This window comes from Trematomus bernacchii, unplaced genomic scaffold (assembly GCF_902827165.1).
Source record: "Trematomus bernacchii unplaced genomic scaffold, fTreBer1.1, whole genome shotgun sequence".
NCBI classification, from domain to species: Eukaryota; Metazoa; Chordata; class Actinopteri; order Perciformes; family Nototheniidae; genus Trematomus; species Trematomus bernacchii.
The window spans coordinates 15,855,884-15,881,548 of record NW_022987714.1 but is presented as its reverse complement, the minus strand read 5'-3'; the positions used below and the strand labels follow the sequence as shown (position 1 = coordinate 15,881,548).

Below are 25,665 nucleotides of genomic sequence, written 5' to 3'. Positions count from 1 at the left end.
AAGAAAACAAGACCAAGATTCTACAGTGACGCTAGCAGCTAACACCTAGCTAACACCACACTGTCAAAGTACTCTGTCGGGTATAGTCCTGCATTATATAAGTCAAAGTATGTAGTTTCTTCAAAGGTAAAAGTACTCAGTTCATAATAATATACCCTATGACTGTTATATAGCATATAGATAGCTTAATTCCATTAACAGTAAGTCTTGAGTGGAAGTAGGCTATAAAGTGGCAAGAAAATAAAATGCCCAAGTAAAGTACAGGAATCTAGTAGTATTTGTTCTGAAGTAGGCCTACATAATTTAATACTTTCCTGTCTTAACGTTACCATTCTTAAATTAAAAATCCTATCTGATATTTGGCATGGTTAACCAGGTGCATTGGGTGTCAGCATGCTAACTGACACAAAGTATAAGGACATAATATTGCTGAAAATGTATTGTAAACCTCAGCATTAGACACATTATGGTGTGGAACAACTGACATTGTACGTTTACTAAAGTTAAACGTTAACTCGTTAAAAGTGGTGCTGCCTCGATATAGCTTTCAGCCATCTGAAAGCCATTGCATGTGTTCATTCCACATCAGTCAACGTTAAGAAGAAGCACCTTTGGCAGCACAAACAGCCTTGAGTTTATGTGGATAAAGCTTTTCTCTTCCTTAGAAAACTTCCCAAGCATTGTCAGGGTGAATTGGAGTTGTGATTGAACACAAATGGATTGGAATGAAGTCTTGGACAGTTGTGTTGTTTTGTAAGCATTCCTGTGTAGATGTTGTTCGTCTAGTTTGAAAATAAATGTATTTTCAGCAAGTTTTAGTTGAGGATTTGTTGCAAAGAAACATCTACTGTGTCGCTGTCTGCTGCCAGACTTCATGGTGCTGATGGAGTATTTAAGCTCTCCAGGATGATTTCCACAAACTTTCGTTTTGACTTACCAGACACAATAGCCCAGATATCATGTCTGAGCCTGAAGTTATTTTTTCACTTTTATAACTGACCTTATTGCAGATTGCTTATTGTCGCAGATATGACAGGAAAAAGTCAGGAGACTGACCGTGCTGCAGGTGTATTTATGTGTGTCATTTGACTTTTTTTCACCAGTCTTGACTTTGATTGAAGGGAGTGAACTAAGGCTGCACAATTGTAAATTATTGAAACTTTTTGGATATAGCATTATTATTATATAAACTATTTTGGTACTGTCACGACCTACAAATGGTTTTCTAAAGATTTAAAGAGGCCCTATTCTGCAGATTTTCATGTTCATATTTGTATGTAGTGCCTCTACTGTGACATGTCTCCATGCTTTAATGTTCAAAAAGCTTTTTATTTTTCTCATACTGCCTGTGCTGCAGCACCTCTTTTCACCCTCTGTCTGAAACCAGAGCCCAGTCTGCTCTGATTGGTTAGCATTTCAGGCCAGGGGGGGAGACCATTTACATGCACACATTCCTATATAACATACTATAGGAAAGGCAATAGCCAAAAAGCATACTAGGGACTCTTGAAATCAAACATTTAACTAATATGAGAATATTATTGAAGAATTGATCATTCCCAGATCACAATAGGAGTACAATTCACAATAAGTTATTTCTTTCGTGCAGCCACTGCATGAATAATTTATTTTGTGTTTTCTACAAGACTTAATTTAAAACTAATTGCAAGGATTGGGATTGACATTGAAAAGTATTTTTTGTCCAACCTAGTTAGAGAAACCCAAATTACATCAACTATGAATCAATGTCATATAACAATGAGATATGAAAAAGATTTGTTTGTCTTTAATGTCTTAAAAGTATCAGATAATTTGGATGCACTGCATTATGTGCCTTATACCTCTGTTTCTGCCCCACTTGCAGACGCTATATCCCAAAGTACAGACTCCACAACACAATGAAAGAAATGCAGTAGAGCCAGAACCTTGAGGTAATGCTAAGGGCACATGCAGAATATGACTCTGACTATGCATGCCGCATATTGAGTCTGGGATTTAGAGAAATCTCTTTGGATATTAGACTGTTGCACAGCATCCTGAGGCTCAGAGTAGGAGGCGCAGGAGTTTTATAAAAAGCACAGTATGTGTATATCAGGCTATAATACCGATGCAATATCATACGGATTGGGTAGACAGCATGGGGAATTACAGATGTTTTTAACTTTGAAAGGATAATGAAGAAAAGTCAACTCAAAGGTTCACTGAAAAGTTTTTGTGTGTGTGTAACCAAAGAATACTGACTCAATGCATGACCAGTGAGGGGAATATTTGAGGTAGCACGAAATAAAGTGAAAAACAGTAAGGTCCTGACACTGAAAGTGGACCACATTAAATATTTACAGTGATAATGGTTATGGTGCTGCACTCTGCACTTGTGAAATGTGTTGAGACTTACTGAAAGCAGTCTCTCTGAGTGGAGACGTTCTTCAGGTACTGCTTCAGAGCCTCACAGAAGTCGCCCAGCTTCTTCTGGGTCACCACCATCTCCGTACGGATCAGCAGCAAGGACTGCAGAGGAAGAAGGACATGGAGGTCAATTCATGCTGACATTTAATTAGTATGAAGCCATTGTGTTTGTGACAAGCAGACCGATACAATACAGTAAATACAAACATATATGAGGTTCTGTATGAAACAATTAAGATTCAGCTGACTTAATCATTGCTTTTTTTTGTCTTTATTGGCTGACATTTGCTTTTTTTCTTTTTTTTTTAGGTTTTATTTAGTGTTTCTTTATTGTCTTTAACTCAGGGGTCTCCAACACTTCGATCGCGAGCTACCAGTAGCGGTTCACAGACTGTGTTCAAAGAATCCAAGGACAATAAATGCACATCTTCCCACTTCAATTTAATCGAACACATAAGCCCTTTCTCATTTCCCAGTTTGCGCCTCCTCGGTTCCTTGCGTCTTAGTCTCGCCCACAGGAGATGCGAGTCGAGGAGGGGGAACCGAGGAGAGATAAGTGAAGCAACAGGCATTTGGAAACATTTGAAATCCTCTCCTCGGAGTGGTCATTTTAAAGCGACGTCCATTAATGATGACAGGAGGTACAGTGACATCATCTGTCCAATGGTTTGATAAACCGCTGTATTTGATCAACTCTGCCTGATTGGCATAACAGTGTTTATTGCTTACAGTATATATTTACTATAATTCCATTCACAATGTGGTATAATGAGACAATAACAGGCTACAGATTCGAACAGGGGCCGGTATGATTTGACTGAGGGAGAAATATTTTTCACAACATGAGATGAACGGATTTAATTATGGAATATCCTGTAGACATGCTAAATAATGACATAAATATAGGATTTCAGATTCAATCTATTATCAAAGCATTAATAGATGCTTATAGAAGACGTAGTATAAAGTCCACAGATGGAGATGGGGTAGATCTTTGACCTGAAGATATTTGGTTTATATTCCCTGATGCAGTGTCACTCTCTGTCCTGCTAAATGTGGCTCCTCCCACTAATCAGGTGTGCTGTTCCCCACAGGTGTAAGGGGGCTTGGCCTGGGAAACAAAGTAAGAGGAAATTGATTGGAAGAGATTTGTCTGTTTGGAGACAGAGCCGGTAAGTTTGATTCCTTACTTGATGTTCTTTCTTCTTTTTGCCATGCATTGTTTTTAATGTATTGACTTTTTGATTGACATTAGGCTTATCACTTTTGACTATTAAGTCGCATTAGGAAGACTTTTTTTATAGTTGGAAAATTCTTGTGGACTAGGAATTGGACATTTCCCCAGTTACTGTTGTATGTGCTTGTGTTAAGGGCAGAGTTATCTCGTAATAAATTGTCATTGATTTGCCACTAAAAAAAATTCTAGTAGAAAATAATTCCTAAATTGGGGTTAATAAAGTACATCTTATCTTATCTTATCTTATCTTTTCCCTGGTTGGTTTGATTGGTTTACTTCCAATTTATAGGACCCAAATGGGTGGATCCAAAACTCTGAACTTGCACTAGAGGGAATGCTGTTTGTGTCCCTTCAGTAAAATCTCCCTTATTTTAACTTTTGTTACGCTATTTGCGTACCATCCGACACATGTATACACAAACTCGCTCGGATCTGTCATTAGCTCGCATGGTTTTTCATACCATTGCTACGCTGACGACACTCAATTAATTTGGTCTTTTCCCCGCTCAGAGACCCAGGTTGTCACACGCATCTCTGCTTGTCTAGCGGACATCTCTCAGTGGATGTCTGCTCACCACCTCAAGCTCAACCTTGACAAGACTACACTGCTTTTTCTTCCGGGAAAAGATTGTCCCACTCTTGACCTAACAATCAACATCGGCCCCTCTGTTGTTTCTCCGACTCAGACTGCAAGGAATCTGGGTCTGACCCTAGATAACAAACTGTCCTTCACTGCAAACATCGCTGCAACAACCCGCTGCTGCAGATACACTCTTTACAACATCAGAAGGATACGTCCACACCTGACCCAGAAAGCGACGCAGCTTCTGGTCCAGGCTCTCGTCATCTCTCGCCTAGACTACTGCAACTCCCTCCTGGCTGGTCTACCTGCATGTGCCATCCGACCTCTGCAGCTCATCCAGAATGCAGCGGCTCGTCTGGTCTTCAACCTTCCTACATTTTCCCACACCACACCGCTCCTCCGCTCACTTCACTGGCTTCCAGTAACTGCTAGAATCCACTTCAAGACACTCATACTTGTGTACCATGCTGTGAATGGTTCTGGCCCTTCCTACATCCAGGACATGGTTAAACCATACACCCCAGCACGTGCACTCCGCTCTGCATCAGTCAAACGGCTCGCTGCACCCTCACTGTGAGGGGGACCCAAGTTCCCATCAGCAAAAACACGTCGGTTTGCTATCCTGGCTCCAAAATGGTGGAATGAGCTCCCCATTAGGCGCGTTCACACCGCAGGACTTTTCCCTGTACTTTTCCCCGTACTTTTCCCGTTTAGTTCCGTTAGCACCCCTTATGTCGCGTTCACACCAAAAAGAGTACTGAGCGCCGGGAACTTTCCCCCCCATTTTTAGCGCCTGCTATCCTGGGGAGAAAAAAGTACCACATTTCTGATTGGCTGGGCGAATTGCAAACCACACCCCGTGAAACTCTGAACACTTTTTTGAAGCGGCCATTGTATTTGCTGGCAGTAGCGTCATTAGCATTAGCCCCGCGCACAAACGGAGAGAGAATAACTTATGGCAACACAAAATAAAACATGGGAGCGGTGGAGATGAGGAGGTGTCGGCGTTCTGGCGATTTACTCGGAAGGCTTCAGTAGAAGCTGCTGGGAGTCCCAGCAGCTTCTACTGAAGCCAGTCCCCAACTCCGGGGACTTCCGGCCGGGGACTTGGGGTGGCAGTATACGCCGTGAAGTTGTTTGCGGCCTGCCAGTAAACCCAAAGCAGAAGAAGACGAAGTGACGTCAGCGGCTCATTTGCGTAATCTTCCCTCAGGGTAAAGTACTTCGGTGTGAACGCGATTGGTACTTAATGCCCTGGGGTTATTTATTGCTGGAGCGCTAAGCGCTGGCGCTAAGTACGGCAAAGTACTTGGTGTGAACGCGGCTATTGACTTCAGGACAGCAGATAGCCTACACATCTTCCGGCGCAGACTGAAAACTCATCTCTTTCGACTCCACTTCGAGCAATAAAAAAATAAATAAAACCCTTATATACTAACTAAGCATTTATATACTAACAAAGCACTTATATAACAACAGGACTGGCTTATCTAAAGCCAGTTGAGTAGCACTTAAAATGGTTTGGCTCTATGAAACTTGATGTACTTATATGATTCTGTTTTCTTCAAGTTTGTATCTTCTTGGTCGAATGCACTTATTGTAAGTCGCTTTGGATAAAAGCGTCAGCTAAATGCAATGTAATAATGTAATGTATAAGTAGTTTTGCTGCCTTAAAAGGTTGTTGCTGGAAATTAGTAGTGGAACGCATGAAAAACAACTCTGCATAAAATGTTAGCGTTCTGCCGTTAGCATTGAAGTGAAGATCACTTTCTGTTGCTCTGGGTTCCACTGCAGCTTTATGATAGCATCTGCATCTACCAGGGGCTTGCAACTTCAAATCATTTTTTAATCTGAAGCTCAAGTGGTGCATCCCCTACAGCTACAAACAATTTGTCTGATGCTTCATTGAAAAGGGAGTGTGTGGGTGTGTGGGGCAGGGTGTTCACAGTTGCTGTCTTGGCAGGTAAAAGCTAAAAATGCATTATCTCACACAGCCTATAGAAATGTTTTTACCCAGTGTCTAAGACTAAGAACATGTATCTTAACTCCCTTCCTATGGCCTAGTATATAACAGAAGCTTCAGCAAGTTAAAGTTGTGTGTAGCTGCATTTGTGTGTCTGTTGAATTAGTTAAACTGACAGTGTACATGTGTAGCCTTGAGGATGATTTTCAATTATTTGTATAAATCCCACTTGTAACAAGAAAAACCAAAGAAGTGCTGCTGCGCTGGTTTTGATCTGATAAGATTAGCTGCTTTCTTCAGCTTTTTATGTGCCTTTGTTACTGTAGCTCGATACAGTACAATTAAAAATTCATCCACTCTGACCTAGATAACTCCAGCAGTGTCTCACTGAGACTTCACAATACACATTCACTCACACTCACACAGACACTCCAATATCACATGTACACACGTGATGTGTAAATAAAGGTTTCCATCTTCAGATAATTCTGATTAATGAATTTATAAAGAGCCAGAGCTTTCCTGCAGTTGACTTTTAAAGGTTACGACTTAAATACTTTCCCTTGACCTGCCATGTCTTCTTCTTCCCTGATAGTTATTTGCAACATTACCAGTAATGACTTGCGAGTCCTTGGGAGGCCTTCAGCTGTGAAATACCTTTGGAGTTCCTGGCTATTTTTTAAGTGGGTTTTTTGAGTCTTATCAGTAGTCAGTTGCAGTCCATCCAGAGTTGTGTATTCTTTACACTAAATAAGACATTTGGCTGCGAGTCAGTCATCTCATCACAGATTTGAAAATACTTAAGCCATGTTTTTTTTGTTGCATGGTAGGGCACAACTCTACTCAGCTTGGTACGACTGTTTTAGTTTTCAATCAGTCAATCAGTTGTGAATAGGGGCCTGGTATATTTTTTAGATACTGCAGAGACCGGAGTGGTTAGAAAGGATTGTCAACCTCCCATCGTCAAGGGCAGTTAGTACTGGCCATCTCTGTGTTTTGGACAATCAAAGAACTGCCGGTAGTCCAGGGCGGCTGACGGCTGGCACGTATTAATACATTTATTTTTCCATTAATTTAACATCATCCTTTGAGTTTCACACTCAGAGCACACAGCGCTAATGCAAACATTTGGTACTTACTCGCCAAGTAATGATATATTCAAAAGAATTATCAGTGTGCAAAAAAGCACACGTCCCACCGCCCGGGACGTGTTATTTACAATGTCGGACAAGTAGATCTTTCAATTGACTTGTCCAGCGGACAAGTGACGTTTTTAGCCCTCATTTATTGACAAATTATTGATAAACTCAGTTTACAAAATGCAGAACTCATTCGCAAATTGTCCGTGTCCGCCATTGTTCGTTTAGAAATGTTAGTTTCGGTTCTGCTTGTCGATTCCTAACCCCCACAGTGGCAGGGTTGGGAAGCAAAACTCGGTTCCGAGTAGGAACAAATAACAATTGTCCGGTACCGGGATTAATAAGAGTTGTGAGGACAGGAGGCCGAGCCCCGCGGACCGCAGCTCTCTCTCTCTGCTCCGGATCATCTGATCGCTGCACGGTGCAGTTCAGCGTCTCTCTCTCCCTCTCTCTTTCTACACACAGCGGACCCGCTGCCCGTTTAACAGCCTAATCTTTGTCAAACTTTCTTATGTTCTTTCTTTAACACGTAATGAAGGTTATTACGCGTTTTAGCTCCTACGTTGTTAATATTGACGCCATTTCCTTTATGAAGTAAAGCAGCCTCCCTGTCTGTGTCCTCGCGCTGTCCTCACATCCCCCGACCCCCAGACTCGGAGGAGCACAGGGATGTCAGTATTGTTTATGAAGCAGGGTATAGAAAATACATTATTGAAATGAAAATAGTATTTATTTACTTTTACAAACAGTGAGCAGCTGGGCAGCTGCAGCATGTGTACTGCAGGACATGTGTAAGCATGCAAGCGTCTTTGAGTTGTAGAAAAGCGCTAGGCCTATAGGCTATAAATATAATGTATTATTATTATTAGGCCTATGTGTTGGTGTTGGACATGTGTGGTTGGACTCTGTCTCACAGGCAGGTTGCAGTGTAACATCAGAGGAGACTGGGCCAATTGTACATTCTCAAACTGCACCACATAGAACTAACTAAACAATGCAGAGATTAGTTTTATATAATTGTATTCAATAACCGTAAGAAATTAAACAGTATGAAGTGATTTCTAAATATGAATACAGATTTGACTTAATGTTTTCATAAATATGTTTTTCTCCCAGTTTGTCATGGGACTTATTTTTACCCTCTCAAAGAACCGGAATCGAGAACCGAAAATAACCGGAATCGAAAAGCAGAACCGGAATCGTTAAAATCCAAACTATACCCAACCCTAGGTATGTGTGATGCAGTAAAATATTACCGCTCACTTACGTTAGCGGTGACGTAAAAATCGTGGGGAAAAGTAAAATACGTTGGCGAAGAAGAAGATTCCAGTGGCCCCAATTTTTGTCCATTCTGGACAAGTGAAAAATGTATTCGGACAAGTAAATTGCCAAACTCACTTGTCCATGGACAAGTACTCTCTAAAAACTTTTTCTCACACTGATTATGAGTTAGGATTAGGGGATTGTACACTGCTGCTGCAGACACTTGCAGTTCCATGACTAGTGCAAGGGGGTGCACATTTGCATTTTAGTTTTCAATGTACCAAAGCCCATGCACAGATCTAATGAGGATATGGCCGGCTTTGCGTATAAGACACTCTCTGTGGCGAGGCACATCTCAGAGGCTGCAGATTTATCAATCTTTTGCCCTTAAAGGAGTTTCAAGAAGTGAAGAAATGTGCAATGTATAAATCGTTAAAGCACACTGCATAACCAGCAACAACCGTACGAGTGCACGCAGGCACCCATTTAAACAAATAGCGCTAGACCCCGTGTTGGTTGGCGGGCTGGGTCAGAGCCCAGGGCTGTTTTCAGTCCCAGTTTTTTTTAATATATTAAACTACCGTAGATAACTGCATATTAAAAAAAAGTTACTCTTTGCATATTTAAAAAATTGGCAGCTCGCAAACAACGGCGTACACAAAGCCTAATATAACTAGGTGCATACATTCATCTGTTTGGTACCAAATGAAATAACTCAGACATTCTCCTGTTTTCAAGCTTTACTCGCCCACACTGTAAGTGTACAATCTGCTGTGAAAAACAGGGTAAAGCAAAGAAGACCTAAATTGAGTTGAATTGATCCAAGTCATACTATGTGATGGAAACACTGCTTTATCTCATGGCCAAGGGTTATCAAAAACTATTTGAATGAAACTGAGCCTTGTGGGACCTTATGGGGAAACACTGCAGTTATCGACAGCAACTCCGAGAACTTCCTGTTTTAAAAGTCTACACAGCCCTAGAAATGCACGAAAAATCACTAACTGTTTTTGACCATGCTCACTATTTTCATAGCATTCTTCATTACATATTTGTTAAGTATTCAACCACTTTTTCATCCATTTCCCAAATCCACTTCATACACAGTTTTCACGTCTTATCTTATTTTGTTCTGCTTTGTTTTTACCTCACATAATAACCCTTTCTACCCAACACTAATCCTCTGCTAACTCTTCTAGCGCACTGCTAGAAGAGTGTGTAAGCGCACTCTACTCTCTCAAGAATAGAGATGTGATTAAATCCTATTTATCTGTATTGAAATCACCCTGTTGGCTGCTGTTTTTCCAACCCTGTCTGGTTCGGTTTTAATCTTCCACTCCTTGCCCTGAGTTATATTATGTAATCATTTTTAAAATACTGACAGTGATTGCAGACACAGGAAATGTATCTTTTATCGGGACAGATATTGCATATCAGATGATGCAGCTGATGTGTAACGGGAAATAACCTGCTGCAAAACACTGCAATATGAGTGCTCTCTATATTAAGCAGACATATAGAGAACACATGCAGGCTCTATGTATACAACACATCTGCATCCACTTGTGTGTAAGTGTGCCTATGTCTGTTTATTGGCATGTAAACACTGTTTATCTGCTGCAATTACCTTCAATTGATGTCATGAGGCATCCGCATTACTGCAACATAACTCTGCCAGAATGAACACCTTGTTGTTCATCTATAAAGATGCATACATGTGTGTTTGTGATTTATGAGGCAATGAATGCATGGGCGTGAAGCATCCATAAAAGTGATAGAGCCTGACAGGCTTATAAACGCTGTACAGACTACCTTAAGACATGAACACACAGCTGATGAGCACAAGCGTCCTACCAACTCGATTAGAAACTCTACATTGCCCAGCAGCCTCCGTTAATCGAATCACTACCACTCCATTAACCATCCGGCCTCCCTGACCGAATCTCTGAGATTACATCTGCTCCGCTCTGACACTGTGGCCCTGCAGAGGTGATAAATCAGGACCCCTCTAACTCGTTTAAACCGCACCGAAAACCTCTGCTTTAATGGTCAGCATCAAAGGTACATCCATGAAGATAGCATACGTGACCTTTTCTTACATCACAGTCCATCACAGTCCTTTTTTTTTGCACTGAACTCCAGAAACTGACGCTAACAAACCAGGGAAACCACATCATTACCATCTTGTTTGACAGAATTGAGAATACTTAGCAGCTGAAAAAAAAAAAAAAAGACTAATCAAAAAAAGCTACAACTTGAGTTAAACAGATTGCAAATAAACTCCTAATCTAACCTTCCACGAGTTAGACGACATCATTGACATCATTCTCATGTGTGTATGAAAATTAGAAGATGGAGAAAAGAGATGTCATGTTAGCTTAGCATAACATTTAAAATAGAAAAAGGAAGCCTGGCTTCTTGTCCTACCACATGTTTATTAGAGAGCTTTAGAGGTGCTGGTAGATGGATTTTGTTACCTTTGGACAGAGCTGTAGTGTTGTCCTTTTGTATGTGTATCTTGCTTTATTATAGACAACTCAGGAGACAGTGAGTATCGTTAGCCGTGCTTTATTCACGCTCTCTCCTACATCATAACTGGTGTCACACATATAACATTCCGGGTATTCACAACTCCGGACCAAAGAGTATGTCACAACATTACAAGAGCCAAGACAGCTGTTTTCCAGCTTCAAGGTAAGCTAACCATCTGCTTGCTAAGCTAACCTTTATCGTCTCCTGCTAAGCTAAGCTTGGATAAAATGTCAAACCCATGATAAGTTCGCTTTTTGTAAAATTATGATTTAGTCAAATGTAATTATTATTGTGGTAAGAAGGAGTACAGGTTATACATTCACTCTTAGGGTTATAGCCAGATTTTCAAATCGAAAGAACATTAATCAACAATTCTCTGAGACATTGTTGGCTAGCCACCAAATAGGTAATTAAAATGTTTTATTACTTTTTAAATTAGAGCAAACCAATTTTTGGTAATTTGTATCTCTTAGACTTGACCTTAGACTTGGGCGAGTGAGTGGGCACATGATTCAAATGCGTTGAATTAATTGAAATGTGATATCATTAAATAGTGTAAGACTTTGATGGGATTTTCCCAACCCCCCACAAGTTTTGAAATACGCACAGATCTGCGTCTCATCAGTTGTTATATTGTTTAAGGAGTGCCTTGAGCTTTAAACATATGTGACATATCTAATACGCTCTGTCATCATTTGTTCAGGATGTGTGTGAAAGTGTGTTGTTCGCAGGAAGATATACCATGGTGCTTCTTCTTGCACCTTCATAGAGCCAGACAATTATTGCATGCAGTGTGTTTCTGTGTTTATAGGACACTATTGACTCTACATGTCTGTTTGATTAGACAAACAACTGAATACCACTATGTCGTAAAGATTTACGGAGCTTTGTTCATCGGCTTGTACAAATATTATTGACTTCTGTCTTTTCCTAGGCTTGATCAGCAATTATTTTGCTGTGGCTGCAAACCACTCCCGTAAACTTGTGATCATCATGATTCTGACTTCACAGTAAACCCTCCATTCAACACTTTTATCAGGATTTATGTACACTAACTTTTTCATGATATAAAGTTGTAATTCCTTACCTGAAAAATGTCACACTACAGATGTGACAAATTATCAAACTTGAAATTCATTGTATCTTAAAAGAAAATGGAAAACATTACTCTAATGAAGGCAAGATGGCTGAAAACATTTGGGGAATTAAGCATGAATAATAGTGAGAAGATGTGCGACTTTAAGATAAAAGTTCAAGTAGGAAGACAGCTGTCAGCCTTTTATCCAATGGTTTTACTGGGTTCTGTATAGAAGCTTTACCATCCCATTTTCATAGCTGAAGAATACCTTACCCATCGCACCTGTTTTGTCTCCATCTCCGCTATTGCAGTCCCCCCCCACGTTCAACACCAACGCTTTTATCAAATAAACTTCATCTGAACATGGCGTTTCCTGTGTTGGCAGCTGGCGGCTAGCAGATAGCGGCTAACTGTGCTTATAGCCAAAACAGTGCAGACAATGACAAATGTGCTAACGGAGCTAGCAGTGGTAACAAAAGAGGAAACCAAAGGGTATAGACAACCTTTCTGTAACAGCGCTATCAGCCCTATCAGCAAAAAATGCTGTTTAAGCGGAGTGCTGAGCGGCAGCTAAAAGCTAGCCAAACACAAGGACTCACATGCGCTAACATGCACACGCAGCGATCCTGACTATTAACAAAACTCAGAAAGAAAATCTCAGAATACAACACACAGAAATGGTGGGCGTTTCATTCACTAGAAATGAATCCACTATATCTTTACATAGTAAGTAGTTGTTTGCAACTATATTACTGCTCTGAAAATCAAATTCAGAATCTTTAATGTGTCTTTTTTTGATAAACTAACAATACAATTGGGTGTTGTTTGCTCAAGTTTCTGAGAGAACAGCAGTTATTTGCTCAACAATAAAATACACCATGTGTAAATTGTTTCAGTTTTTTATAGCATCCTTTAAAGTAACGGTGACAGCTTCAATGCCAGTGAAAAATTGGTGCACTATATATGTCTATCACAAAAGTATTTCTTTAATAGAAAGTCTAGGGGTGCCAAAGTCGCAAATCTGCTGCACAGTCCTCTATGATTTACTATACTAAGGACATTCTCTGGCTATTGTAAGGGAGGTGAAAGTATGTCAAATGTAAATCATTAAATAAACTTGTGTCATCTTCTCTCTCACTCTCTCTTTCCCTCCCATCACATTGGCTAACCCCAGAGTGAGGCTCTGCACTGACAAAATGTATCAAATATGCAGAGATCATCAGCATCTACCACATCCTGTACTATATATGTAAAACATGCGTGTGTGTTTAGAATGCTGCAGTATGGTTTGTTATCCCACTGGGGATGAAAATGGGAGTAGCAGAAAGATGTGTGAGTATATGTTGCAGAAAAAAGGGGGGGACGGATTAGTCAAATGTTACCATGGGAACTGGGAAATACCACATTAAGGTCTTCCTCTCACACCTTCTCATTCTCGACCCGTCATCTCTCACACGCACTTTCTCATTCTGTCTTCCCTAAGGCCTTCCTCACCCACTTATTCATTGCCCCAGTTCTTTTTTTTAACAACTTAACGCTATCTGCTTCCTTCTCACTGTCCATATATTCCCCTCTCTTGTTAACACCCCATACTCTTCTCTCCTACACATTCTTTCTCCTCCTTCACCACTTGGTCTCTCTTCCTTATCCTCACCCCTCCTCCCTCTTTTTCTCTCTCCAGCTCCTCCTCCATATTTTTATGTGCTCAATTAATCCCTCATTTATTGAAAAGAAAAAAGAACAAACCCCTTAATTCATTCAAAGAGAATTTGCATTTTTCTCCCTATTTTCTCCGCATTAATAGATGGATGACTACATTATGGTTTACAGTGCCAGACATGCTTCAGTGGGAGGAGAGGAGTATGTATAAAGCGGTGCAGGAGTCCCTTGAAATGACTTGAATTTTACCACTTCCAGTTACCTTGTTAAGTTAACGTTAAGGGTTTTTGGGAAGTAGCCTGAAATAAGTTCACCTTTCCTTCTACAAATAAAATAAGTTGTGAATTTCCGCAGCTTCTATTTGTCAAATATTGGTTTCTAACAACCTAATAAACTACTAAATGTCATCACGCAAACACTACGCTGCCTTTAGCTTATCGATTGTGATGCGTAGCAACGAGACCATGATAATGTTAGCAATTTACTTCTCGTGATTGCATTTACGCTTCAAAAACCTCGCAGTGGTGTGGAGGTTATCCTGCTGAACAAAGCATGTTAAGTATCATAATCGTGTTCTTGCCATAGAGCTTATTTTCTGCAAAATGCCGGGACCCAATGGAAAAATAATTGTCTTTTTGTCGAAGAAGCCCCTTGCTTTGAGGTTGGCATCACTGAACCATTCTATTGTGAGCTTGCAAAAATGTTTGTGCCTGACTTGGTAGCTAACAACTGGCTCTACACATTTAGCTGACATGCAGTAACAACATGATTCGTTCATAATCTAAGTTCAATACACCCCCTTGTTTTAGCTCTTGTTTGGTCCCCTCCAACTTCACAAGAACAATTTGGCTCTTTAGCTGCTCAATTCTTCCATTTTGTTCACCTGCTAAATCTCTAATGTTGCTAATGTCCCTGCTGCTGTGTGCACAGTGGGTTTAGGATATTATAGTTTAAAACTGCTACTTGTTGTGGCTAGGAATCAGGTTGATGAGAACAGTGTGACAGATCAAAACCCTGAAGTTGTGGGTAGCTAAAAGATGAAAGAATGTTGGGGGATAATTCTCTGTGGTTGCATGGTGATCATTATCATTAGTGCCCCTGCTGGAGTGGAGCGATCAGCCACTGTTTTTGATATCCCCTTTAAAGTGAGTGTTTAGCTATACACAACCATGGTGTTAAGCAGTTGTTGCACATTGGTCACTTGCAACATTATCTTGCACTATCTTAGCTGTATTTCTCTTTCTTCTTGCATGTTTTTGTATTGTTGGAAACTATGTATGTGTTCGAAGTGATGCACAGCCTGTGATGCATTTGTATATAGTGGTATAGAACTTTATGAAACAATCCATTTCCAAAATTGAAGTGATCAGTAGCTGATTTTTTATTTATTGAAATGCTACTATTGATTAAAGTGCAGGCAGGGGGGGACTGCCGAGTGCCATTATTCATACTGTGCTGAACCAAAAGTGGGTTGGACCAAATTAGGTGCGGGTACACCTAAAAAAGATGAATAGCACAGTGAAATAGTTACAATGGAGCCCTGAAGTAATATTTATTAGTGCAGCTTTGACTGGAATTGTGATAGCTACCATAATGTCTGTGTTAAGTTTCCATTTCAGTGTTTCTCCCTTATTGCAAAAAACTTGTACAGTTGTTAAGATAACAACAACACTGTATGACTCACAAGTGATATCTAGGAACTGAGCATCTATAAACAAAAGCAACGACAGAACGTGTTAAGTGTAAGTTGAATCTCCAATTACAGCCTCAGTTAATGGAACCAGACTGCGGTTGTAGCACGCAGCTCCCCAACGTTATCATGTGTATTCAAATTCCATCTCTGAGACTATTGCTGCAATCATAAATGGGCCAACATGCCGGCTGAAATTAGGCTGAGGGGCTGCACGGAACACTTTGAGGTTTCATAATGTACTAATGCGCTGCGGGACTGCCGGTTCGCTCATTCATATTTTGCCTAATACAGCAGCAACAAATCTCTTTAGACATGCTGCTATTTATAGGGCAATGACAGAGATGCATTTGTTACCTGCACACTCACGCAGCATACAAAAGAACATCCAAAAATCTTCTGGAAAATTGGAAATACTTTCCTAAAAACCTCTTTCACCCAACTTGTACCCTGCAATATTGACGTGTTTATTAGTTCTAATTCATTTGTATTTGATGATACATAACAGAATATTAGAGTTTCAAGTAAAGCCTTGAGGGGCCAGGAAGCAAACCTCATAAAAGACAGAATTGAAATAGCAGCTGCCACTGATAATGCAATTCTAGCTCAATATTCCCAAGGACAAATTCCTTTTGAACTGCCGCCACCTTCACTCAATCTTTTTATCCGTCTCTGCTTGACTTACACATCCTTTCTAATGATGCACGTCTCTTATTATCCCTATGATTCCCTCTCTCATACACACACAAGCTCCCTGTGAGCTTCACTGATGCAACCTGCCATATACTAACTCTTCAGCAGAGGTGTCACTGTGCTCTCATGCCCTCTCTTTGTCTCACTGTTAACTCACTCTCTAGTCTTTCTCGCTGTATGACCTTGATTTTTTGTCAAAGACAATGAGATATTTTCCACTCAATTATGGCCTCCAAGCAGAGTACAATAAAGTATTTTCTTTAAATACTGCACATATTTAATATCTCACAATGTTCTCTTTCTTGTCCCAGTTGATTCTCCTCTGCTTATGAATTCTTCCCAACATCAATACATTCATTCTCCTCTTTGCTTTCCCATCTGTCTTCCAAATGATTCCTTTGATAAATGTTGATATCTCTTGATTTCTTTTAAGACTGGAGTTTTTCACAGCAAGCATGTTTACAGAAATATATTTGAGCTCGGAACAGTTTATTCCTTCAGTTCAATTTTGTGTAGGAACGTGATTTGAATTTCAATAAAAGAGGCTTGGTGTTGGTTCCCATCCAGGAGAAGGTGCACTTTGTGAGAAAGTCAGGAAAACGTATATTGACAAAAACACATGAGGTTTTAGGGTAACGAATAACATGAGAATAAAACATGTTTGGGACAGATCTCTCCTTGTGGTCATTTTTTAAATCAAGAAATAACACTATCTCTCCTTTTGGCTTGTGTTTGTTCTGCCTATGTTTCTACACTAATCACCAGTAGCAAGCCGCTTGTGAAAACACTACATAACCCAAAAATATCAAAGACTTAAAGCAGAGGTTTCTTCAAGTTGTATTTGACTTTAATCTATGTTATCCTTCTTTTATCCTTTTGTTAGTATTATCACTGTCTTCCACTTTTCATTATTCATACCTCTCTTTCTGTATTGTTGTTGCAGGATGGGTGAGGGGTTGGGGGGTAATGGGAACCTGTGAACCCAGCAATGGGTTTATTGTTAGCTTATGTTTACACTAATTAATCAAGACTTTCTTTCACTTACAAATGACAATTTGGATGTGGTAAAGGGACTATATTTATATCAGATAAGATAAGATAAGATAAGATAGGACTTTACAATAAACACAATAAACATTATTGCGCTTTATCCAGTTTTTACGACCAATTAAAGTGCCTTACATTCTACGAGTCATCATTTACCCATTCACACCTCACCCATTCAGAGCAACTGGCATAACGTTGTTGATTGGCACAAACCAAAATGGTACAAAACTACATGGTTAGGCTAAGAAACAGATGGTATGGCTTAAAATAAGTATGTTAAGTTATTTTAGTAACAGGCACAAATGTAAACAAGTGAATGTAGACTATGTGATTCACGTGGGAAAAAATGGCGGTCTACTGTACGTGTTGAAAGTCCTGTGTTTGTTAGACATATCCATACACAGTTCTTGCGGAATATGATTAGAAACATATCTTTTTATGGGTACGTAATTTTTTAGGAGAAAGGTTTATTCTCAAGAGGCTGTTGAAACAAACTATCATACTTAGGGCTTGTGCTGCTCGCAGTAACTTCTCTTGTGTTTACAAAATATGTACTACTCTATATATCCCAAATCTTATCTGCTCTCATTGTAGAACAGACAAACACCACAATACTGCGTCTCATTTCCATTTACTTTCTGAATGTCTCTGGAACTATAAATCTGTCTCCCTTTCTCCCCCGTCTCTTTTGTCCAAAGTACCTTAGTTATATATCGACATTGATTCGCATTCATTGAGCCCTATACATGCGAGTGAAATAATGCTGCGCTGACTTAAAGAGACGATTAAAGGCACGATCTGACGGCAATACAAAAAAAAAGCTGACACTGTAGTGTGTGTGTGTGTGTGTGTGTGTGTGTGTGTGTGTGTGTGTGTGTGTGTGTGTGTGTGTGTGTGTGTGTGTGTGTGTGTGTGTGTGTGTGTGTGTGTGTGTGTGTGTGTGTGTGTGTGTGTGTGTGTGTGTGTGTGTGTGTGTGTGTGTGTGTGGTGTGTGTGTGTGTGTGTGTGTGTGTGTGTGTGTGTGTGTGTGTGTGTGTGTGTGTGTGTGTGTGTGTGTGTGTGTGTGTGTGTGTGTGTGTGTGTGTGTGGCTTTTTCTTTCCTCTTATGGGTAATTCTTTTGTTTTGCTGCTTGCTTTTATTCCCACTGACCTTCTGTTGAATTTACCGAAACCTTTCAAATTCATATTTGTTAGTTGTGCAAATGGGAGCCTATTGTCTTGCTTTATTATTCCAATATGAATAATACAATGTGTTATTGTTGCAGAGGAACAAAAACAAACAAGGTACGGCTTCAATTGGAAAATAAATAAATAAATGAATGGGACCTCTCGGTACAGTTAGGTAGGTAGTCAGTTGGAGCTTGCAACAAAACATTCAATATAGTCAACTAAAGAGAGAAAGGAGGCAATACATGCTAAGTTAGAATACACACACACACACACACACACACACACACACACACACACACACACACACACACACACACACACACACACACACACACACACACACACACACACACACACATACAGTGAGCTGGATGTCAGTTTTGAAGCTTAAGTGGACTAAACTTGTGTTTCAGCAGTTACAGAGGGAGGAACGAAAGCAGAAATAGAAAGAAAGAAAGAGAGATGGATTGTGGTTGATTAATGTGAGTAGGAGAGGTTATTGAATTTAGCGAGAAAATCTCCACTGCCAAGAACACAAACAGCCACCCAGGGATTTGGGCGATTCAGGGAACAACTGCCATCATTTATACATCAAGAGAGGAGGACAGTGAAGAGATCCTCCTAACCAACAGCCCTGTCAGACATGACTGATTTTGATGAGCCTTTTATGACCCAGTCACGTGTTTCAATTGTATTTATAGTATATACTGCAGGCTATTGATGCAGTGAGAATAAGTACTGAATGGACCATTGACAAAGAGTCCCTCTGGTAACTCTTAGCACATCTTCCTCCAGATGTGCTGTATTTAAACGTCAGTAGTGTGGCAGAAGAGGAAGTGTTCTCTGGTCATAAAGAATAAGATGGTCCTTTTTTCGGATTACTTTTTTAGAGTAATTTGCTGTCTTCACCCATACAATCTATTTTTTCACTGCGCCCAGCTTGTGTTGCTCTTAATATCGGAAAGGCCCGTTCTAACAGCGCTCAGTTTGTACCAAAGTGCGCTCCTGACAGTGTTATATTCTTTAAGGCTTCTAGCTTAATGATAACATCTCTATTGTGCATTTTATATTTTTCCTATTGTCAACTTATTCAATCTAAGTCAAACAGGAAGAAAAACAGTATTCTTTCGGGTCTATTTTCAGCAGCGGATTAATAATTCAATTTTATATTTTAGTGAGTATTTCAGGCAGGTCAGTGTTTGTTCGATTGATTCAAAATAAACTCTGGTAATCATGTTCATTGTAAATAATAAATGTACCCTGTGCAGCTGTGTGGCTCACTGATATGTTTTTAATAGTTTTTGGACGACACTGGCACAGAGGAATACATTATATAAGGTTTAGGATTAAAAGAAGATGCTCGATGGATGTATCCATTGTTGGTTTTGCTGTGTTAAAAAGAAAGAAGATCTAAAACATTGCCATTCTCATAGTTTAACATGTAGCTCATATACGCTGAACTACTTCATGATAATAAAAAAAACAGGCAGATGGTGTATAATCTTTTTTTACACAGTATACACAATCAATTTAATAGAATGTTACTGAAAAAACCAACATGTTACTGTGTTGATTTTGACAAACTGTGGCTATTACAATGTGTGAAATGAGGGCTACGGTGTCTAAAGATATCACGTTTAGTTTCACAAAGATATAGTGGGATTCAAATTGTTGTAGATGGCACCTTTAGTTTAGACTCGTATATTATTTAGCACTTTATCATAAGAAATCCTGTAGCAACTTAGCACTTTCCTTATAAATAAAACGGATGTATTTTTATTGAGGGAGGAAGTTCTGTACCCTGCTGCCCTCCTTTAACTTTTAAATAGGTTTTATCTGCAGGGCTGAGTACTGTACTAAATTCTGTTGAAGATTTGACCATTTACTGTTCTCTTCAATATTTCAAAGACTACTCTATAAGGGCTGACCTGTCTCTCTGACATTTGACTTTCTCAATAATTCCCTTACTGCTTCATAAATGCTTCCAAACCTAGCCCTATGCACTTTTCACTTTGTTCTTTGACATTGAAACAATCTGACTTTTGATATTTTTTTTGAGATATTAAAAGTAATGCCTAGCCACATTAAAACTACTGAACTGAGTAATACTGGATACGTAGTACACCTTATGCGCTCGCCTTGGTAGGTTCTCCTCTGAATTACTTCCTCATAAAATACCTCACATTAATAAAAATGCCTCCATGATTTGGGCGAAAAGAAGCTTGTTTGCAGCTGAATTGATCATGTAAAGCCTATTGAACCATCTTCTGCTGAAAGGAAGGAACGTTGTGCTTACTTGCGGTCTACAGAAGCAGAAAATAAATGAGTGCAGCCACCTTCACACAAACATCTTTACCACTGATGTGTTCTTGTGCAAAGCAGCTTAAATCAACTGCTCCAGTGAAGTGCATCTGCAGGCTTCAGAGTGTCACATGCAGACTTTTAAGACTCAATGCTACATAGAACTTCAAATTAAGATTAGTGTAAACCCTAAATAGAAACAATTAAAATGTTAAATAAGACTATCTGATTAAAAGTTCTCTCCAAAAAATGTACTGTGAAATACAGGACTAAAATATATTTAAGTGACATGGCCCTACCTTGATTAAATAGTGTACTAAATATAAAGCTATGGATGCTGCAGAAGTTTAGTTTGTTTAGAAACTGTGCAAAACCAAAATGTAAAAACAGTTTGCCGTTTTAATGGGGGATACATGCTAACAACTTTGGTAATAGTCATATTTTGAAAAAGCCAAGCTAGTTGTGTACACAGTATGTCAACCCAGTCTCATGGCATTTCGTGTTATTAGTCACGAAATTAATTTAATCTATTGATTCGTGTTCACCAACACGATTTTCACCTTTTTTTCGTGTCACATAGAACGATTTTAAATGCAATGTATTTCTATAGGTAGTATGTTTCGTGCCTGCAACACGTCTTTTTGTCCGGTCGGGTCTTGGAAGACCAGAAGCTGTGTGGTTCATAAAAACATGTTCTTACTCAATATCTTACCCTAAGCCTAACCCTATCCCTTTTATTTTAAATTGTATAATGTCTGAGTTTTTTTGCCGTCAGTGAGGAAAAGAAATGGGGCTCAGAGCCTCAGAATACTGAAATCTGTATTTTATGTCATCTTTTTTTCCTTCTAATTTGTTATTATTTGGTGCAGGCACGAAACATACTACCAATAGAAATACATTGCTTCTAAAATCGTTCTGTGTCAGAATACTTAAATCTGTATTTTTTTAAATGTCTTTTTCCTTCTAATTTGTTATGATTTACATTGCTTTTAAAATCGTTCTGTGTGACATGAAAAAAATGGCGAAATCGTGTTGGTGAACACGAATCAATAGATTAATTTCGTGACTATAACACGAAATGCCGTGAGACTGTGTTGAGTATGTATATGCTATGCTCATGAACTTTACTCTGTTATGCTAATTTACCATAAATACTGAGAATGGGGAAACCGATAGCCTTGCTCTTTCCAAAGGTTATTACAAAAATGTGATTAGCACTTTTAAAGTCTTTAAAGGGCATGTTAGGTGGGCTTTTGTTGTTTTTTATACTGTTGGATGGAGCAAGGCTAGGTGTTCAGTTGTCAGTCTTTGCTAAGCTAAGCTAAGCTAACCAACTGCCTGCTATAGTCTTGTATTTGTGCAAACAGACGTTCTGTGAGAGTGGTACTATCTTGAGGTATGCAGATTTTGTCATATTTGGAAAAAGCCAAGCTAGTTGTGTACACAGTATGCTAGGCTAAAATGAACTATGCTCTGTTGTGCTAATTTTCACCTTTTTTTCGTGTCACACAGAACGATTTTAAAAGCAATGTATTTCTATTGGTGTTTCGTGCCTGCAACACGTCTTTTTGTATACACTGTACACACTGTATAACACACTGTTATTTACTCAACAATAACACACAATTATCCTTGTTTTTATTTATTTGTTTAATTCCATAATCTCTGGCTTTTTTGGCGTCCGTCAGGAACTGAATTTCAAAATAAAATAACCGGAAACAGATACACAGCCACTGAACTGATTACCCAAGATCCTCAGCTATGGTTTAAGCTCGGTGATTGGATTGTTTAGCCGCAATGCACGTTGGGATATGGTGTTTATGCGATATGAAATACGAAAAACATTTAAAAAAAGAAAATAATACTTTATTCCGTGTGTACTTGCTTTTCTCTTCATCACATAACAACATTGTAATACACGGTTCGGCTACATTAAATATTACACATCTGCCGTAGTTCTTTATTTATAGAGCCCAACTTCATACAGACATAAATAAAGCAGCTGTATTCGCCATACAGGAAACACACATTTAAAACGGTTTTGCCTGCCGTTTTTATGTACACAAGCATTCATTAGTGGTTCGGAAAGTGGCACTGTACCTTAATAATATAAAGGCTTGTATTTGCGTGCATTTCCTGCTCGGAAAGTGGCAATGTACTGAGAGTGGAGGTGTCCTGAGATTAGCGCCTGCAGGCAGGCTCCATGGACCTGTCAGCTCCGGACAGCGCAAAATGCGTACATGAAGCGCTACGTCATGAACGCAATAAATCTACCCTCGTGGGGGCGCGCTCATGTGATTGGCTTAGAATTGAGGAGACATCTGATTGGCTATAGATAGAAAATATTACAAGTACGAATCGGGTCACCGTCAGGGGAGTCTCAAAAAAACCCACACACGAATGCACAGCGATCCATGCACAGAAAGCGGTTTGTGTTTGTAGGTGCAGCGGTTTTAAATGGAAAACAAATATGTGAGGATCAAAACTACATATGTAAAACTTTTTTCTGTATTTGGATTTTATTTACATGTATATGAAACGGAACACATTTGTGTGTGCATTGAAAAACACAAGTGTGGATCCGGAAATACAAGTGTGAATCCTTTTGCGGATCATGAAATACAAGTGTGAATCCTTCTGTGTGCATGTGTGTATTATGAGACTGTTCTGAGCCCATACTTATGCGGCGCAATTAGTGTAAGCGCACCACAGTTTATTCGCCGTTTACTCCACTAGCACCCCCCCTCGCGCTCGCGACACAGATTGGGCAGGGGCGGCCCTGTAGGTAGATCTTTTGGGCTTGGTCATTTTAAAAGTAGCTCCCAAGCTGAAAAAGTGTGGGCACCCCTAAGTGATCTCTACAATAAAACAGTTTAGTGCCGGATGTCCAAAGATATTAATAGGAGGAGGTGCAAAACAGAAAAACGAATGAACCTTTATTTAAACATTAAATAATACTTTAGATTAAGGTCTTCTTTTAAATAAGAAAAAAGCTTTGGGGGTATCTACAGATCAATATTAAGCCTGACAAAGTACTTAACGTCTAATATATTGCTTTCCTGCTATGTTAACTATGTTGAAGCACTTATTTTAACTGATATTATACATATGTATTACTCTTATAAGATGTATGTAGATAGTATAAGAAATGTGCAGAATATGAATGTTTAATGGTGGAGGTATACACACATATTGATAGATGTCTTGTAATGCACTGTTGAGGAACCGGCGACCCAAGTTTTTCATTCATTGCATAACTACACCGTAGTTGTGTATATGATATGTCAATAAACCTTAGAAAATCTTGAAATCTTGAAAGGGATGTGCAAAATAGCCATTATATACAGTCTTTGATTAACTATTAGTAGAGAATAACGAGTAATGAATATACTTTATAGGGATCTGCAGATAAATGTTTAGTCTTCTCAAGCACCAACTATCAAATATCTCGCCTGATTGTTGGCACTTGATAATCACCTTCCCTGAATTTTACTCAGGTGTAACTAAAGTCTGATTTAAGGGTTGTTTATATTTCACATCATTAATCAGAATGTGCTGGTCCCGTTCGAATCCAGTTTTGGATAGTCTGCCGTGGTTTCGTTCCATTTCAAAGAGCTGTTTGACGCTCGGCGTAACCTTGGCGCACTGCCACTCCAACATCCAATCCCAGAGCTTGAAGATTAATCACGGGGACTGTAGTCCCAAATGATAGCTGGGGATTATGGATAGTGTAGTGTCTTCGGCCATCCTAAACTCCGAAATGTTTTTCGGATTTCATATCGCATTAACACCATATCCCAACGTTCATTGCGGCTAAAACATCCAATCACCGAGCTTAAACCATAGCTGAGGATCTTGGGTAATCAGTTCAGTGGCTGTGTATCGCAATGATGCTCGAAATGTCCCATATAGGCCTACGTCTGTTTCCGGTTATTTTTATTTTGAAATTCAGTTTCTGACGGACGCCAAAAAAGCCCGAGATTATGGAATCAAACAAATAAATAAAAACATGGATAATTGTGTGTTATTGTTGAGTAAATAAGAGTGTGTTATTTAGAAAAGAATAACAAATTAGAAGGAAAAAAAGATTTCAAAAATACAGATTTCAGTATTCAGAGGCTCTGAGCCCCACAGCTTCCGGTCTTCCAAGACCCGACCGGACAAAAAGACGTGGTGCAGGCACGAAACATACTACCAATAGAAATACATTGCTTTTAAAATCGTTCTGTGTGACACGAAAAAAAGGTGAAAATCGTGTTGGTGAACACGAATCAATAGATTAAATGTCGTGACTATAACACTAAATGCCGTGAGACTGGGTTGTACTGTGACATGTTTTGGAAAACAATTCTATTTATTTTCCTTTTTTCAACTCTGAATTCACAAATAATACAGAGCAACAAAACCTATAAATAATATATATTTTTAAATCCATTGTAATTGTTTTACTAAAAAACCCTCCACTGAATGAATGGTACAGTGTGAGCAACAAATCACCATTATGTGCAGTTCTATCTGCTAAAAGGTGGGACATATTTCACACTCTCCCTCTTGTCAGCACATTGAGAATTATGGATAATTCAGAAAGCAGGACCATCTGAGCGATGGTCAGATGCGGGAATATAAATATTTATAACCTTTTGATTTATTTTTCATAAGGGTCTCCAAAGCCTCCTGAATGTCCCTCTGTGAACCCCTTTTTCTCCTCTTACCTCCCTACTGTCTGATCCATTTATCTACAACCAATCAAACATTCCTAACATATTTAAGCCCTATGCAGAGGGTCTTACTCATTCAACACACAGTATGAATTTACCTTCTCAACTGACATCTTTCCTGAACCTTTAGCATCAAATTGTTTAACTTTAGGGATCTCTAACTTTTCATAGCACCTCTGATAACAA

At 39.3% G+C, this 25,665-nt stretch overlaps 1 protein-coding gene across 1 annotated transcript in view; it reads right to left on the bottom strand.

Annotated features, from left to right (window-relative positions):
- The window catches only part of necab2 (N-terminal EF-hand calcium binding protein 2), a 141,160-nt gene that overhangs the window by 17,546 nt on the left and 97,949 nt on the right, over positions 1-25,665 (bottom strand). The window contains exon 10 of the mRNA XM_034142112.1: positions 2,396-2,508. Within this exon, the coding sequence (XP_033998003.1) occupies positions 2,396-2,508 (113 nt within the window). The remainder of the gene's footprint in view (positions 1-2,395; positions 2,509-25,665) is intronic.